The sequence below is a fragment of the Apteryx mantelli genome, chromosome 21 (genome assembly GCF_036417845.1).
Source record: "Apteryx mantelli isolate bAptMan1 chromosome 21, bAptMan1.hap1, whole genome shotgun sequence".
NCBI lineage: Eukaryota > Metazoa > Chordata > Aves > Apterygiformes > Apterygidae > Apteryx > Apteryx mantelli.
Window position 1 is genome coordinate 4,728,249 of NC_089998.1, and position 15,417 is coordinate 4,743,665.

The 15,417-nt window shown below is 51.8% G+C and overlaps 1 protein-coding gene across 2 annotated transcripts in view; it reads left to right on the forward strand.

The window, feature by feature from the left end:
• VAV2 (vav guanine nucleotide exchange factor 2) overlaps nt 1-15,417 on the forward strand; it is a 158,884-nt gene that overhangs the window by 114,798 nt on the left and 28,669 nt on the right. The window contains exons 4-8 of one of the 2 annotated variants that reach the window (XM_067308950.1): nt 1,659-1,727; nt 8,785-8,887; nt 11,509-11,607; nt 13,115-13,183; nt 14,248-14,348. In XM_067308950.1, the coding sequence (XP_067165051.1) occupies nt 1,659-1,727; nt 8,785-8,887; nt 11,509-11,607; nt 13,115-13,183; nt 14,248-14,348 (441 nt within the window). The remainder of the gene's footprint in view (nt 1-1,658; nt 1,728-8,784; nt 8,888-11,508; nt 11,608-13,114; nt 13,184-14,247; nt 14,349-15,417) is intronic. The other variant, XM_067308952.1, reaches the window with a different exon arrangement.

Sequence of the window (15,417 nt, forward strand, 5' to 3'; positions counted from 1 at the left end):
AAATGCGTTCTTGTGACTTTAATATTCTTTATGACTCTTTTACTTTTCTTTCTGGCATGGCGAGCACTGGAGAAGGGAATAGTCAGAGATTAAAAGCAGAAGAGGCATTTTGAAGAAAGGAGGTCATGCCTCATGGTGTTCTTTAATTTATTTCTTTTAAACAAGTGGTGGTTTAAAAAAAAAAAAAAAAGGTCACCTGTGATTCCTCCTTTCCGCGTGGGTAACCCTGCGGCACTGTTGCTTCCCCATCTCCCTCGCCTGGCGGTGCTGAAGCCGGAGCCGGTTCTCATGGTCTGCTCCGCCACGTGCTCGAGGAGCTGGTGGCTTTTTTGTCTGAGGTTCACATGGCCTTTGCATTAGTCACTGATCCCTCGGGGGCAGCGGGGGAGAGGAAAGCAGACGCGCACATGCGTTTGGTGAAGATCCTCGGTGTCTCCTCTTTTCTCACTGTACCTCTGTGCTTTAAAGCTTCTCTCCCGAATGCAGAGGGCTTCCCCCCACGTCTCGCAAAAGCCCGAACATCTGGTTCTGGCAGATGTTGGGGTGTTGAGACAACTACCGAGCGGCACCTGCCTTGCAAGAGGAGCAGGGCAGCTGGCAGGGTCCCGGCTGCTCTTGCGTCCCGCGCGGCCGCTTTGCGCGTGTGCGTGCTCAGCAGGAGCAGCCTTGGGCCGCGCTCCTGAAGTCCCCTGGGTTCGTGTGCTGCGTGGGTGCGCAGCAGCCCCGACGCCCTGCAGAGCCTGGAATCATCCTGTTTTGCGGCAGCTGGGCAGCACTGCTCTTCCCCCCCCACCCCCGGGCTCGCCACCTGGTTTTAACTGAGCTCGCCACAGGCTTGAGCCCGGTTTGGAAAGGCGCTTGCTCTGAAGCTGCTCCCCGAAGGAAGGGAGAGGGAAGCAGAGGAGGGAGGGCGAATTATTGCTGGAGACTGGATCCAAGAATAGCAAATTCTGGGGCTAGCCAGGCCGCGTATTAAATCTTTCAGGAGAGGCAATTTATCGTGAAACGGGCAGGGTGGGAGAGCAGAGGAGGGAATTGCACTTGGGGGCAGTTAAAAGTTCACGCGTATCCAGTTTTGCTCGCCCACAACATAAGCATCCGATACCGCCGTGCTTTCAGCGGGACGATGCTCCGGGGAGTCTGCTACCACCTGAGCGCGGGGTCTGCGGACCTCCTGGCGTCCTCCGCCTCCGTCCTTTGCTGGGATGCCCAGGGCCGCGGGGACATGTCCGTGGCCCGTGTTTTTGGCGGTCCGGCCAGCAGCTCCGAGCGAGGCTCGGCGTGATCGCGGGGAGCCGCGGGACGGCAGCGCCGGCCCTCTGCGAGAGCACGTAAGTGCCTGCGGCCCCGCCGGAGCCAGGGCCCTCCGTGGCTCCGTGCCAGCAATAATGCATCAGGTTTAATTAAAGCGGTATTTTTTCATTCCCTTCCTATATTACTTGATTAGTACTTCAGGAAGAGCCGAGGAGGTTTTGCCTTCCCCACCTCCCTCCCTCTCTCTTTAGAGGTGCCTGAATAGAAACAAACGCGTTTTGCAAAGAAAGTTTTGCTCTGCAAAAGCCTCGCCGCGATGCTCTGGGCTAAGCCGGGTTCAGCCGGGGCGGCTGCTGCGAGAGGTCAGCCACGCCAATAACGCTGTAATCCGTCTCCTTCCCCAGGCCTTTCCCTTCGGAGGAGACCGCAGAAAACGACGATGACGTCTATCGGAGCTTGGAGGAGCTGGCGGAGTAAGTGGCCTTGCCTTTTAAGAAGGAGGGGGTTGAAAAAAAAAAAAAAAGGCGGGGGGAGGCCAAGCCTGATAAAATATGACAGCAGGGCTTGGAGAGCTGGGCCGCCTGCTTTGATCTCCTTGCCAGGAGATTTTTGTGCTCTTACAATGGTCTGTTTTTTCCCATGTAGAGCCCTGGGAGGCATCACTTCTAATCGGGTTCAGTTGACGAGTGGCTCGGTGGGGGGCGGCGGGGGCCAAGCCGTCGGGGAGCCCTTCCGCGTGCTAAATGCCCTCTTTCACTGCAAAAACCCTGGACGTGATTCCTCGGATGGACAGAGCAGGGGTTTCCTCCGAGTACTTTCTGTGGGCTTGTTGTAGTCTCCTACCAACGGCGGGAGCAGGTAGGAAGGAGACTCCAGATTAGGGAATAATCCATACCGGAAAGCGTTGCGCAAAGCGTAAATCTGGGAGATCCGTGTGGCACAGCTCGCTTCAGCCATGCAGTGTGCAAAAATTAGTTACCTGGGCAAAAAAGCTTGCCCGGGGTACCCGTTTCCTAAATCGGCGTTGGACCCCATTGGAGGTTTTCTGGTGGCTCCGGTCTGCACCTCGCTGCGGCGCTTCCTGAAGGTGCCGGCCGGCGCCTGGGCAGCCTCTGGCACGCGGTGCATCGCCTGCATCCCTGCCGGCGCGGTGTGTTCTGGGAACGCCTCCCGGCTCTCCGTTTCTATATTTATCCATGTCTCTGGTGCCTGTGTTTCGCCGTTCCTGAGCTGTGGCGGTGATATAACAGGCTTTTAAACAACCTCGAGCTAAAATATATGTGGCGAAGCACTGGCCCTGTTGGAATTTGATGGCAATATTCCTGTTGACTGCAGCGGGGCCAGGATTTCACTTATAAAGTGCAGTCTGTTTCATAGGGAGAGCAAATCTGTATGGGTGGATATGTGGCTTATACTCTTAAATATTATTGTTCCACAACATAAATAATAAGGCTTCTTAATCCAATGAGTTCCTTATGGCTTCGGTTATTACAAGAGTAAATCATAAATTACTAGTACAAGGACCAGACTATGCTGGAATCCCCAGCTTGCGGTTTGGTCCTAGCAGCTCCAGTTTAATAAATTCCAACTTATAAAGAGATCCTCTCAAAAAATAATGCGTTTCCCCTCTCCTAATGTTCTTCAAATCCCTTAAATATTGGGTATTAAAATTCCCGATTCTCGCGCATAGGCCTGCGTTTAATTGGAGGAAGGTTTGCGTGTGAGTTCCTGGCGCTGGCGAGCGCGGTGAGCGCTAACGGCGCTGGCGGCGCTCCAGCCGGCGCGTGGGCAGGCAGCGCGCTCCTGAAAATCGGGGTGGTGCGCTCAGAGCGGGTTATTACGCGTTTAGAAGGGAGCCCCGGCTTTAACTGCTTTCCCGCTGGTTCCCGCAGCGCGCCTGCTCCCCTCCAGCAGCGCAGGATCCGCGCGATACGGGAGGGGTCTTACCCCCCTTTGCATCCCGGGGTGAAGGATTTCCAAGCTGTTCCTCGTCCCTTTGCTCGTGGCTGGGAGCTGGTCCGTCTCCGAGGGGCTTCGATGCCCGAGTGCCGTGTTCAAATGACTTAAAAGTTTAATTGGTGCTGCCTGTCAGTGAGATATAAGCTCTTTCCTTCTCTTTCCCAGATTGTCTCCAACCTTTAACTTTCTGTTTTTCCCCTTCTGCGTGAAATCCTCCTCTTTGCCTCCTCAGCCGGCGCTGCTGGGGAAAGATGCGTGTAAAAAGGCACAGGGATATTTTGTGAATTCTTTAGTGCAGATGCGCGCTGCTGCTGCGCGGGAGCCAGTGCTGGGGCGAATCGGGGCTGAATCCACCCGTAGCTGTGAAGACCCCGGCAAAGCCCCAGAGACCCTGTGCACCGGTGCCACAGCCCCGGTCGGGCTGCACGGCCGCGCACCAGCCGTGGTCCCTCTTTCTCCGTTTTGCAAGGAAAGTTTCTCTGTGCTTTACAAGGAAACGTTCATTTGAAGTTTGTCCCTCTCCGCAGTGCACGCCGGGCACCGCTGCTGCACGCCGGCGAAGCGCGGGGCCCCGTGAGAAAGCTCTTTCTTAGCCGCTCCCCGTCTCCCAGCGGCCGAACAAGGGCGTCATTCATGAGCTGGGAGTGATTCAGTCCGTCCGGCCTCCCTGCGTTTCGTGCTGCTCGTGAGCCAGCAGCCTGGGGAAGAGGCGAGCGCATCCGCGAGTGCCCTCCGCTGGGAGGGGACGGGCGAGGGGCTGAGCTGGGCTGGGGTTTGTCCAGCGGGTCAGCGTCTGCTGGGGAGAAGTTCTCAGCAAGCTGCTGCTCAAAACGAGAAGGCAGAAGCACTGGCAAAATTGGTGCATTTCCACAAAACGTTTCATCTTAGAGAAAGAAAGTCGCAGCAAATTTCCTGACTGACTAGTGTTGGTCTAAGCTTCCCAGCTGATGCAGTTTACTTGGGCACAGGCTTTTCCAATATCCTGCCTCCTTCAGAGAGCTGCTTTCTGAAGTTCCTCGTGCTTCTTTTACTGCTGTCACCAATGTTCCCTCTTCGTATCTTCCAAAACAGTGATGTGATCTGCAGAATTTCTCAAGTGCGTTAAAGAAATGATGATGAATAGGGGAGCCAACGTGCGATGATAAGTTAGCTGCCACTTTGCTCATTATTTTTGCTGTGTTGGAAAACCCGCACATGCCAGCCGGTTAAATGAATGGCTCTGTGGTACAAGACATTCAAGCCACAGCAACTGTAAACACGTCCTGTCGTCTTTGTCACCAGTTAAGATTTGTATGTGTCCAGCTGATGTCACCTCTAAGATCATCTAAGCTGCTGTAAGTGTTGGTGGCTCATTTTTGAGATTATAGGGTTCCACTTTCAACAGGGAACACGTGATCCTGAGCAGAATAGATGGGAAAGGCCTCTCTTGCTATTTCCAGACACGCTGTCTAAGTCCAAGTACTATCTGGTTAATTAAAACTCTGTGAGATCTCGAGTCCAAAGACTGCGCTGCACATCTTGCACTCCCTCCCCTCCGAGCCTGCCAGATGTGGTGCAAATATAGGACTTCTGCTCGTCCTTGTTTGTCAGAGACCATGAATGAGGGGGTTGCTCGGATGAGCTGTCTATTTATGGCTCTAAGTGCAGAGTAGGAATGAGAAAGTGCAGGATTACTGGGGCGAGCTGGAGCCTGGCAGCTGTCTGGGAGACTCGGCACACGCGCTTCCAGCCCGGGCCTGGCAGAGGCCACCAGGTCTGCTGCATCTTCAGCCCTCCCAGCCGCAGCGCTGTGGAAATGTGGGTTCGGCGTTCGGTTGTCTTATTTTAGCTGCCTCTCCCTCCTCCCCTTTCTTTAGCCCTTCCTGGCAGTTCTGGGTCTCTCATCAGCAGAGCGAAAGCAGCGCTGTGGTTTGGGCAGGGCTTCGGTGTGGTCTGCCTGCCCCGAGGGCCTCGCTTGGGCTGAGGTGGTTTTGGGCCCGTCCTTGCGTTCCGGCAGAGGAAGAGGCTGGTGGAAACTCGTTGAGTTCCCCGAGTCCCGGAGGAGCTTTTTTGGATTAAGAGACCCTTCGACGGTCCTCGAGCTTCTCAGCTCTTCCTCCTCCACCCTCCTCGCTGATGATGTTGAAAATGGGATGGGCAGCGTTCCTTTACCACGGCGAGGTGGACCTGCCGCGGAGGACTTACCACCCGTGCCCAAGCCCTGAGGCAGGTGGTCCTCCGGGGCAGAGCTACAAGCTCGGCGTTCGCCAGGGCAGCCCCGCGCTGGTGACCCCCCCGGACTTTATTCTTCTGCTTTCAACGAGCTTTTCTCTCTAGGCAAGATGCTGCCAGGCCAGCCGGTCCAAAGCTGGCTATCTCCACCCTAATGACAGTAATTGCGAATACTAGCGTTAACTCCGAAGGGAGGATAAAATCCCTTTCCTCACCCTGGAGCTGTCAATGAGTCTCCTAATCCAGGCAATAGATTGTAGGCTCTGATACACACGGGTAACTCACAGTTTCCCCTGGTTTTATTGAAGGAGTAAATTGCCTTTTTTGGTGGAAAAAAGCTGTGAGGAGCTGGCCTTCCATGCTCAAGTCGTTCAGTCCCAGCGCACCGTGCTTGGGATGCTGAATTTAACGCCTCCCACCACAGGGGCCTCTTCTAAACCCTGAAAATATCTGCCCTGCTTTCCCTTCCCGTACGGCATTTAAAATTTAGCGTGGTCTTGGGCTGCTCCTGGCTAAAATCCTCCTGATGCTCACTTTCTTTTTTTAATAACGGAGGGGGGTTTGCGTGTTTTCAGCTCTGACAGACGAAGCACAGAGCCCAGTGAAGATCAGTATGTGCAAAGCGCTGGTGTCAACAGCGATACGCGCGCCAGCAAAGCTCCGCGGCTCGCGGGCTGCTCGGGAGAGGCTCATCCGCACGTTTTACAGGTCCCCATAAAACCGGCCGTCTCTGGCGTTTCTCAGAGATGGAGCAGGAATGCGCTTGAATAAATAAGGGATCATCTGACAAAGGCATCGTTATTTTAATACCACCACGGCTGTCGGTTTGGAGCTCCCCTAGGGCTTCTCCCCCAAGCTCAGAAATGGAGGCATCTTTCCAAATGCCCCTGTGAAATAGGGATATTTGCTTTCTTTTTCCCCTCAGGCAAGGAAATGGAGCTGGAAAGGGGTTGCATTGGTGCCGGTAGGAAAGAGCACATGTGGCAGAGGGAGCTCGGCTGCTTGCTCGGGGCGGCGATGCCAGCAAGGTGGTGGCACACGGGTCATGTCCGATGGTGCCGGAGCTGCAGCTCCGTGGGCACTTTGCTGCCTTTGCACTCACTCCCGGCCTCGTTCTTCTTCCCTTCGTTCTTCTCCCTCCAAAACGGTGCGGTGGAGATGCCCGCGGTGGGCTCACGCCCAGCTGCACTCGCTGCCGTGCGGGGAACGCCCGTTGCGATATTAACTCAACCGTACGTTTCCTAACAACCTTCTAGCCGGAGGAATGATGTATGGAGAGGCAGCCGGCAATCTGAAAGGTGCATGCGGGAATGGAAGATTAATCAGGAACCGGGAGTTACTTGCTCTGGATAAGGAGAGGAGCTTAGAATATAAATATTGGTACAGATAATAACAGCGGCGGCGACACTTGGGAAGGGGAAGATGGATCGCCAGCTATTAGTGGGCATTATTACAGCAGCTGCAATGTATCAGTCTGGGAGAATGGGAATGATACATCATGCCAGTGCATTTATTTAAACCCCCCAAACTTTTATTAAATAAATCTGTTTTTAAAAATAGAAAGAACTGCATTTAGAAGAGAAATAGAGCCCACTTTTGCAAATATATGTGCATCTGCTGCTCAGTGGTGAGCGTATAATACAGAGATACTGAGTGTTACAATTTGAGCAGAGTTTTATGCCTAAATATTTGTATGTAATTAATACTCATGTTGAAAGAGACAGCTCGTAAAATATCAGAAAGCTGTTTGATATTCCAGTGCTTTGCACAGTCCTGATTCCAGGAGGCTGACTTCAGTGGGAACCATTAGCAATCAGCACCTGTACGTCTAAGCTCCAACACTGTTATTTTTAATTAGTATTTATTATGGGTTGAATTTTCAAAAATGCTCTGTGACTTAGGTGCCCCTAGGGGCATTTGTATAGGCTCCGATGACTATTAAGTACCCAACACCATCAGCTTTGGATGAAAGTTGGGCGTTGCGTCTCGTCAATGCCCTTATAAAGTCTCTGCTTGCAAGGGCAACTCCTGGGTGACTTGGCCAGTTCTGAAAATGTGACTCTGTTGCTTGATCCGGCCGTGCTGTAAAGGTTGTTGTTGGGATCTGTGCAGCGCTGCAGCCCCGTGGGGCCAAGCATCGCGGAGCCGAGTCTGAGATGTCCGTACGGTGAGACCTCGGGCACCGGCAGCACCTGCTGTTGGAGGCGATGGGCGCTATTCTGGTTTGGCGTGCAGGTCCCTGCCCACGCGAGGGGCCCCGGTAACTCTGGTGCCTCTCTGTGCGTCCGCAGCAGTCCCTCAAGGCATGTTGGTAGCATCAAGTGGGGCTCGGGTGCTTTTCCACCAGCAGTCATGTGGAGGTAGGGTAGGGGTGCAGCAGGCACTTGAGGGCCGCAGCTGTGAAGGTGGACGCTGCACCGTTCGCACCCCGTTTTGTGCCAGGCATGAACAAGACATCACAGCGACGCGGAGAGAAGCCATCTCCTCACTCCTTGTCGTGTCCCACCGGTGCTCCCTTCCCACCCAGGCCCCTCCGTGCTCTCTCTGAGGGAGTCCCTGCTAGTCTGGGAGGTGTTAAAAATGAACCTCGTTGGCGATCAGAACAGAGGTTGTGTTTCATGGGAGCTGGAACATCACCTAGTGAAACCAGATCCAGAGGTGTTAAATATTTATGTGATCTCCAGCGCGGAGGAGTAGTGGGCCGTTGCTCAGGGCAGCTGCCGAGCCCAAGCCCAGCTCCGGCACTAGCGGGGCAGCTCACTGGCACCTGCTCTTCACGCGAGGGTCCACGAAAGGTACCCAAGAAGGGTGCACATGGTCAGCACAGTGCCATTCATGCTGGGAGAGCTGCTAAGTTCAGAAAAACTTTACTCTGGATCCTTTGCAACCTCTCATTTTCTGCTGAGCAGATTGGCCCCAAGTTTGGGAAGAGGAGTGGGGGGGAATCCTGGGGAGATAACGCAGGAGAGTGCAGACATCTATGGAGGCAGGTGGAGATAGCCCGGGCTCGGCGGTGGGCTCAGCTGGTCGGAGGGTCCCGATAAAGCCGGAGCGATGCCTTGGCTGCGGTGCCAGCTCCTATCGTGCAACGTTTTGCCCCTTTGCAGCCCCTGAACGCGGGCAAGCGGGAGTAGCCGTGCAGCGGGTGCAGATCCGGGAAAACGGACGCTGCTTAATGTAAATGGGGAAATGTGAAATGAGGATGCTAAAATGTTGTGGTCCTTGAGGGTTTTTTTTTTATTATTTTTATTGTTGTGATTATTCTCCCTCTTTAGCGGGCGCAGTTGTTCGGTGGCCCGATCGGGTGACAGCGAAGGCGCCCTCTTTATCATTGCTAAATCGTTCTCGTTCTCATTCCAGCGAACATGATCTGGGGGAGGATATTTATGACTGCGTCCCCTGTGAAGATGAAGGCGATGATATCTATGAAGATATCATCCGAGTGGAAGTTCAACAGCCCATGGTAACAATTTATATGCGTTTTTTAAAGCTATGGCTTGGTGGGAGGGGAAGGGGGAGGATAAAATTAAATAAATAAGCGATCCACCAATGAAGGGTAGCGAAGCGAATCCCCATGCACCGTTCCTCGAAGCCGAGCTGCCTCACGACGGGTAGAAATAAGCCGGAGTTGGGGCGGCGCTGGCCCGCGGGATGCTCTGAGGAGCTTCCCAGCCCTTCGCTGAAGAAGCTTGGGGAGGGAAGGGAGACCTAATAAGCCCAAATCATAAAAGATCAGCTAAAAATGATAATTCCCTGCTGCGCCAACGCAGCGCGTGTCACTCCAGCCCGCTCCGGGGGAGAGGGGAGAGCCGAGGGTCACGCACGCTCCGTTAGCTGGATGCGCGTCTTGCCCAGCACGAGGATTTTTAGCTCTAGGCGAGCGCGGGCAGGTCTTTGCGAGGGGCACCCGCTTTGCGCGGTTATTCCCGCCTGCGTGACTCGGAGCAGGTGGATTCCTAAAGCGGAGGTTTTTGGGTCTGGCCTGCAGGGCACCACGTGGCTTGAGGGAGAGGTGATGGTCCCGACTCCCTTCGTCACCTCGGAAAGCCCTGGCTTGCTGCGAGCAGACGGCACGTTGCCCGCTCCGCGCGGCTGCCCCGGCTCTCCTTGCGCTCCTGCCCCGCCGCCCCATGGCCTGCGATGGGCAGCTCCTCGAGGAGCCGTGACATCCGCTGCAGGGAGGGTTTGCAGACAGGTTGCTCTTGGAGAGCCCCAGAGACCAGGATTTAGACGCGAGTCCCTGAGACCTGTCTCCCCAGCGAAACAGAGAGGGCTGCACTGATTTCTGCTGATGCAAAGCTCAAAGGGAGGTTTTCACCGGAGCGCAAGCTTCCAAATGTTCTCCTTCCCTCTGCTGTCTGCCAGCCCCAGGATTCGTGTAGACTCTAATTACTGTCTCCTGGCCGCAAACAGCGGCTGACAACAGTACATAACTCGCTGTAACGAAGCAGGATAAATGGACAAGTTCACTGATCAATGAAATCCCCTGAGCCCGACTCGTGACCATGCTGCACGAGGCGCTCGGAGGTGCGGGAAGGCAGACTCACACTCCCTGAAGCCCACGAGCCCGGCATTGAGCCGCGCCGTTGCCTGCCTGCTGGGTTCTCACCAGCCCTCGTGCCCTGTGGCCCCCGTTGACTCCCGGTTTAATGGGGATCCAGGTCCCGGTCTGGCTGTGAGCGGTACAAGGACTGTGGTGGTGCTCGTTGAGGCATCTCATTGCTTCAAGCCATGTCTGCAGCTCCCTTCGCTCCTCTAACGCGTGGCTGCGGGGAGCAGCAGGGCACAAAACCTTCCACCGATCTATGTCAAAGTGCACGGGCTGTTTGGAGCCACCAGCATCAACGCTGAAGTCAACACCACTCCTTGGCCACTGGTGTTTTTACCGTTCTGTCAGCAGTTGCAGAAGCCGATTCGCCCAAGAACTGACCCTTGGGAAGTTTTTGGTGGAAATTTGTTGTGTGGAAGGCTAAAATAGGAGAAAGCACCCTTCGTGCGGGACATGCAGGATTAGGTTCAGTGGAATTAGCTCCGAGAGAGTAATTCCTGCCTGGTCTCCTGACTTTTCGCTCCGAGGCCGTAATCGTGTCCGCCTTAATGTCTGTTTCTTGGGTACTGATGGCCAGTGATGGAGTCAATGAAGAGCAGCTGAAGATGTGGCCCCTGGTGTTTTCCTACCTCTGACTCCCTTTCCTCCTCTTAGCAAAAGAACCTGTTATTGATATAACCACCCACGTTTCTGTCTGAATGTTGGAAATACTTTGGTTGTTGGGTTTTTTTGTTTTTTGTTTTTTTTTTGCCTAAGATGTGTTGCAGTAGGAAGTGTACAATGCTAATTGGTTTCTTGTGTTTCTGCACGCTTCAGATTAGATATATGCAGGTAAGAGACTGATTAAAATACTGGTTTCCGTCTAGCTGATAAAGCTAAGCTGGGAGTTATAACTGGGTGTGGAAACGATTTTCATTCCTCTGCGTGATCATTAAAAACCAGTCACTGAATTACCTCCCCGGTTCAGAGACTGTGCTAAGGGCACCATCTCCTAACACTTGTCTTCAGCTTCTCTCTACAAATGTAAGAGCTAGAGAAGTGACTCCAGGAGTTGGGGCTTTAAGAAATACATGTATCATCACATCTGACCTAAAATGATGAGAATAGGCAACCCTGGCAGGGGATTTGTATAAGTCTAAAGTATTATTTATGACCCATTTAGGCTCTATTGTGAGTTTCTTCTTAAGCAAAAAATAATAGGGGAAAAAACGGTACTTATCTTTCATTTATTCTGCTTTAGCTGCTCTCTTGTAGCTATAGTTCCCTTTGGTGATATAGCTGTAATAAAGACCAAAAATGTAATGCTCGCTGTGTCGAAACATACTTGATAGTAGAGCCAGGGTTTCCTTCTAACTTTTTGGAGAAAAATTGTTTCTGCTAACAACAGTTGTGAACAGTATTCTTCTGACTTTCCAAACCTGTGTTTGTTACGAGTTTGCTAGCACTGAAGGCTGAACCAAAGCTCCGCTCCCCGTGAGCAGGTTGCTGGACCACTCCGAACAAATCTGAACAGGCATTATTTTCCCTTTCTCCAGAAAATGGGAATGACAGAAGATGACAAAAGAAATTGCTGTTTGCTAGAAATTCAAGAAACTGAGGCCAAATACTACAAAACACTTGAAGATATAGAAAAGGTAAGAACGGAGCCATTTTTTAATACCATTGCATTCCCCTCAATCGCATGTTAGTTGAGGGCTGGCGGCTGTGATGAGGCAGGGTTGAGGCATTCAAATGTAAAACCGCGAGAGAAGGAGGATGCAGAAAACCCATACGGACAACACGAATGGGCGGCCTGTAGCCACATGAGCCAAACAGTGTGTTTTTTCTGATCGCTGCATATCGGAAAGAGGCCGAGAACCCCCCTGCGGCGTTCAGACGAGCCGTCCTTCCCCATCCCTCGCCCCAGGGTGAGAGGCTCCCACGCCTCGCTCCGCCAGGCCGGTCTCTCCGATAAGACCCGTGCTGGTAGATACCTTATCGCTCTGATTGCCGCTGAATAATTTGAAAGAGGCTCTTTATTCGGGGCATTTCGCAAAAGTGCTGAAGCTGTGCTGACTTGTCATTGAAACTAATTGGATTAAAAGTAACATTTCGCTGCTTGAATTCATGGCTTTTAATTGGTTTTGATGAATTATTGTTGTGCCTTTCTTTTAAAAAATGAACACCTCAGCAAGATAGTGAAGTCGCGGATGCTGCGGGAGCCTGGAGATTGTTTCTGTTTGCAGAGTAAAGTAGCAGGAATAAAGAAGGATAATAAAAATCGAGCTGCCGTTTCTAATTGTCCTAATGCTTTTGTTTCCTCTCCTTTTGTTTGCCTTAATCCATTGAAAGTTCTTGCAAAGAAGCTGTGAGAGAAACCAGCACATTAAAAATAGCGTTTCACGTTTTGCAAAGAAATGTTCTAATGTACAGGTTGCTTATGTAAATAGCACTTGTTCTTTGAAAATAAGTACAACGCTTCTCTTTCAGCCCAGAGAAAGAGTTAAGTTATTGCTTTGATATGGATTAAAAGAGCTTGCGAAGGCTAAGGAGATTTTTCTGGCGTGCTGTGGGGTAGAAGGTCCTGTATTCGGTGCATTGCATCTGTGTGTGTTGTAGTTACAAGCCATGCAGACATTTCTATTAATATGTATTTGTTCAGCAAGGCATTTCCGATGCAATCATATTATCTGCGCTCTTCAAGGGCGAAATTCCAGCGAGATAATCAAAGAGCTGAAAAGATGCTTCCCTGCTCCGCACGTCTGCAGCTGAGAACTGCCACGTTGTGCAGAAACCAGCAGGTTGATAAAAAGCAAAAGTAAAATAACGCCCAGCGCACGCGCACATGCACATACCCCGGGTGGACGTCTTGTGTCTCCTGACGCCTGGAAGTGCCCGTGGGGAGAACCAACGGGAGCTTCGGGTCAGGATAAGCCCCCGGTGTTTCCTCGCATCCTGCCTGGCCTCCCTGGCACAGGCTGGTCTTGACAAACGTGTTGTCGTTCGTCTGCCTTTACGAGCGCTCAGATTCGTTGAAACCTGGCTTCTCCCTGCCAAGATAAATGCAGCCGGTGAAAGAGTGAAAAATATCGTCCTTACGCAGAAAGAAACTTGTTAACGCTTCTCCTTTGCTTCAGTCAGTTTTGTATTTGCCTCTTGCAGAACTACATGAACCCACTGAAGCTGGTACTGACTCCCCAGGACATGGAAGCTATTTTTATCAATTTGGAGGTAACAGAGTAAACACTGTTGCTTAAAGCTTTGCTCTTTTCATGGCAGCTTAGCTTTCTTCCTGCTCAAGAAAGGACTTTGAGATTTCACGTTCGATCCGCGCGTTCATCTGTATCGCTTCAGTCCTCGGTGCGCTGCAGGGCTCGAATGGGTTTAGGAGATGTTCTTTAACACCCAATTAAAGTTGGGGATTATATGAACTCTGTGTAAGAAAATAATTTGATACCAAGGATGCTCCGTGGCTGGGATTTGGACTGTGTGTACTTTAGCTATACTTAGAAATGCTTTGGAAAAATCGTGGACGTCTCTGAATTAAAGCACGGCAGGAAGCGGCGGAAGGGCCCTGTTCCACGCTGCCCGGGAGCTTGGGGCACCTGGGTTTTGTCTCTGGCTTTGCTACTCGACTACTTTTTAATGTTAAGCAAGTCGCTTCCTCTCTCTTAGACTCCCCATTCCCAGAATAGGGCAGAATAGGGCAAAAGCATGAATCCCATCAAAAGCATGAATCCCATCCCTGGAGATTAGCAGCCTCGGGGGGAGGAAGCCACCCGGGGAGCCCCCCGCCATCTCCTCGTCCGAGGCAGAGACAGGGACATTGCTCCAGGCCGGCAGGAGCAGCGCAGGTTGGTGCAATTAGGCAGTCAAGTTCCCTAAGGAAAGGTGGCTGGATACGGCCGGTGCCGTTATCAGCCCAGGCGCATCGTGTGCCTGAGGGATTCGTTCCCAGGCCAGCCGGCGCTCTGCTCCCCCGCCTGCTCGAGCAGGGCTGCCTTGCGTGGGATCCCGGTCGAAGCCTCCCACCGGACCGAGTAAAGGGAGTTTAATATACATGGAAGTCCTAGCTGTGTTTATCATTGTATAACCTTCTAACTGAATTATAGCTCTGCATTCACGGCGGTTTTGGGCTGTATCTCACTAGAATGACTCATATTAAAAACAGTTAATGGGTAAAAAGAGGAACAGAAAATGACTGCCTAATTAAGTAGCGAATGTGCATTTCTTCAGGCTTTGCATGCACATTTGCTTTGGATGTGTTTAAAGTATTGATTGTTTCTTTGTTTTAGGACCTAATTAAAGTGCACTTCAATTTCCTGAGAGCCATCGATGTCTCTATGATGTCTGGAGGAAGCAGCCTGGCAAAAGTGTTTCTGGAATTCAAAGAAAGGTAAAAGGAAACCCAGTCTGCAGGCAGCTCCGGGCTTAACAAATTAGCATTACTAACTGCAGGGCCCATCTCAGAATAGAAAAGCTGGTTGCAGCCGACCAAGTATTGTATCCTCAGCAACTTAGATGCTCTTGAGCGTCTCAGACATCACTTGGTCCCTTCACTGAAGCAAGCAAATGAAGCTGCAAGTGTGTCGGGTAATCCAGGGCAGAGCAGCCTGTGATGGGATGTTTCCCCTCGCTGATAGTCGGCTAAATCTTTGCTGTGCTCCGCTGAGCCGTGGTGTGGCTCCACGTGGAGGCTTCGGATCTTGCAGGATGCAGGTTCTCTCAGGCTCACAACCTCCCATATGGGACCAGCTATTTTAGAGGCCGAACACATAATGCGTTGACACAGATGTGTCGGAGGGGAATGAAGATGTGCACGTTATGGTTTGCAATGGATGGCTTCTCCTGCAAGCGCCGGTGGGGGTTTGAGGGCAGGTGACGTGTTAGGGTCACTGCTTCCTTTGCAGGGGACTTGGGTCAGGTTAGATCAAAGCGATGCTTCACTGCAGGAAGTCAGGTATTTGGCACTGCTGTGGTCCCGCGCCTATTGCGCGATGAATAAATATAGAAGTTGCTTTAGCGAACATAATAGGTTCTGTGTTTTGGCAGCTGCAAGGAGGAGTGCCCTGGAACATAAAGATAAGGTTAATAAAAGCCTTTAATATCCTTAATATTAATGAAAGGTCTGATTCATTGTGGAATCATGCCAGGGTGTTATTTCACTGTGATTAAACCAGTGTCTAGACATAGAAATGCCATTCAGAAGTCAATAACTGCAGAAATACCATCTGCATTAATAATATGCCGTAAGGTCAGATATTCCGTCATTCACAGTGCCTCGTTTAGAAAGTGAATGTTTTTTGGATTTAAAAAAAAAAAGTTTCCAAAGAAGAATGCAAATAATTTTAAAACACTCATAAAACTCACGTAGGTGTTTTTGATCTCCTGCCTCCTGGCTGTGCTGGTCCATGTGCGTGCCGGTACCGTCCCCGGGCAGCAATCCCTTGCCGAGACGCTGCAGT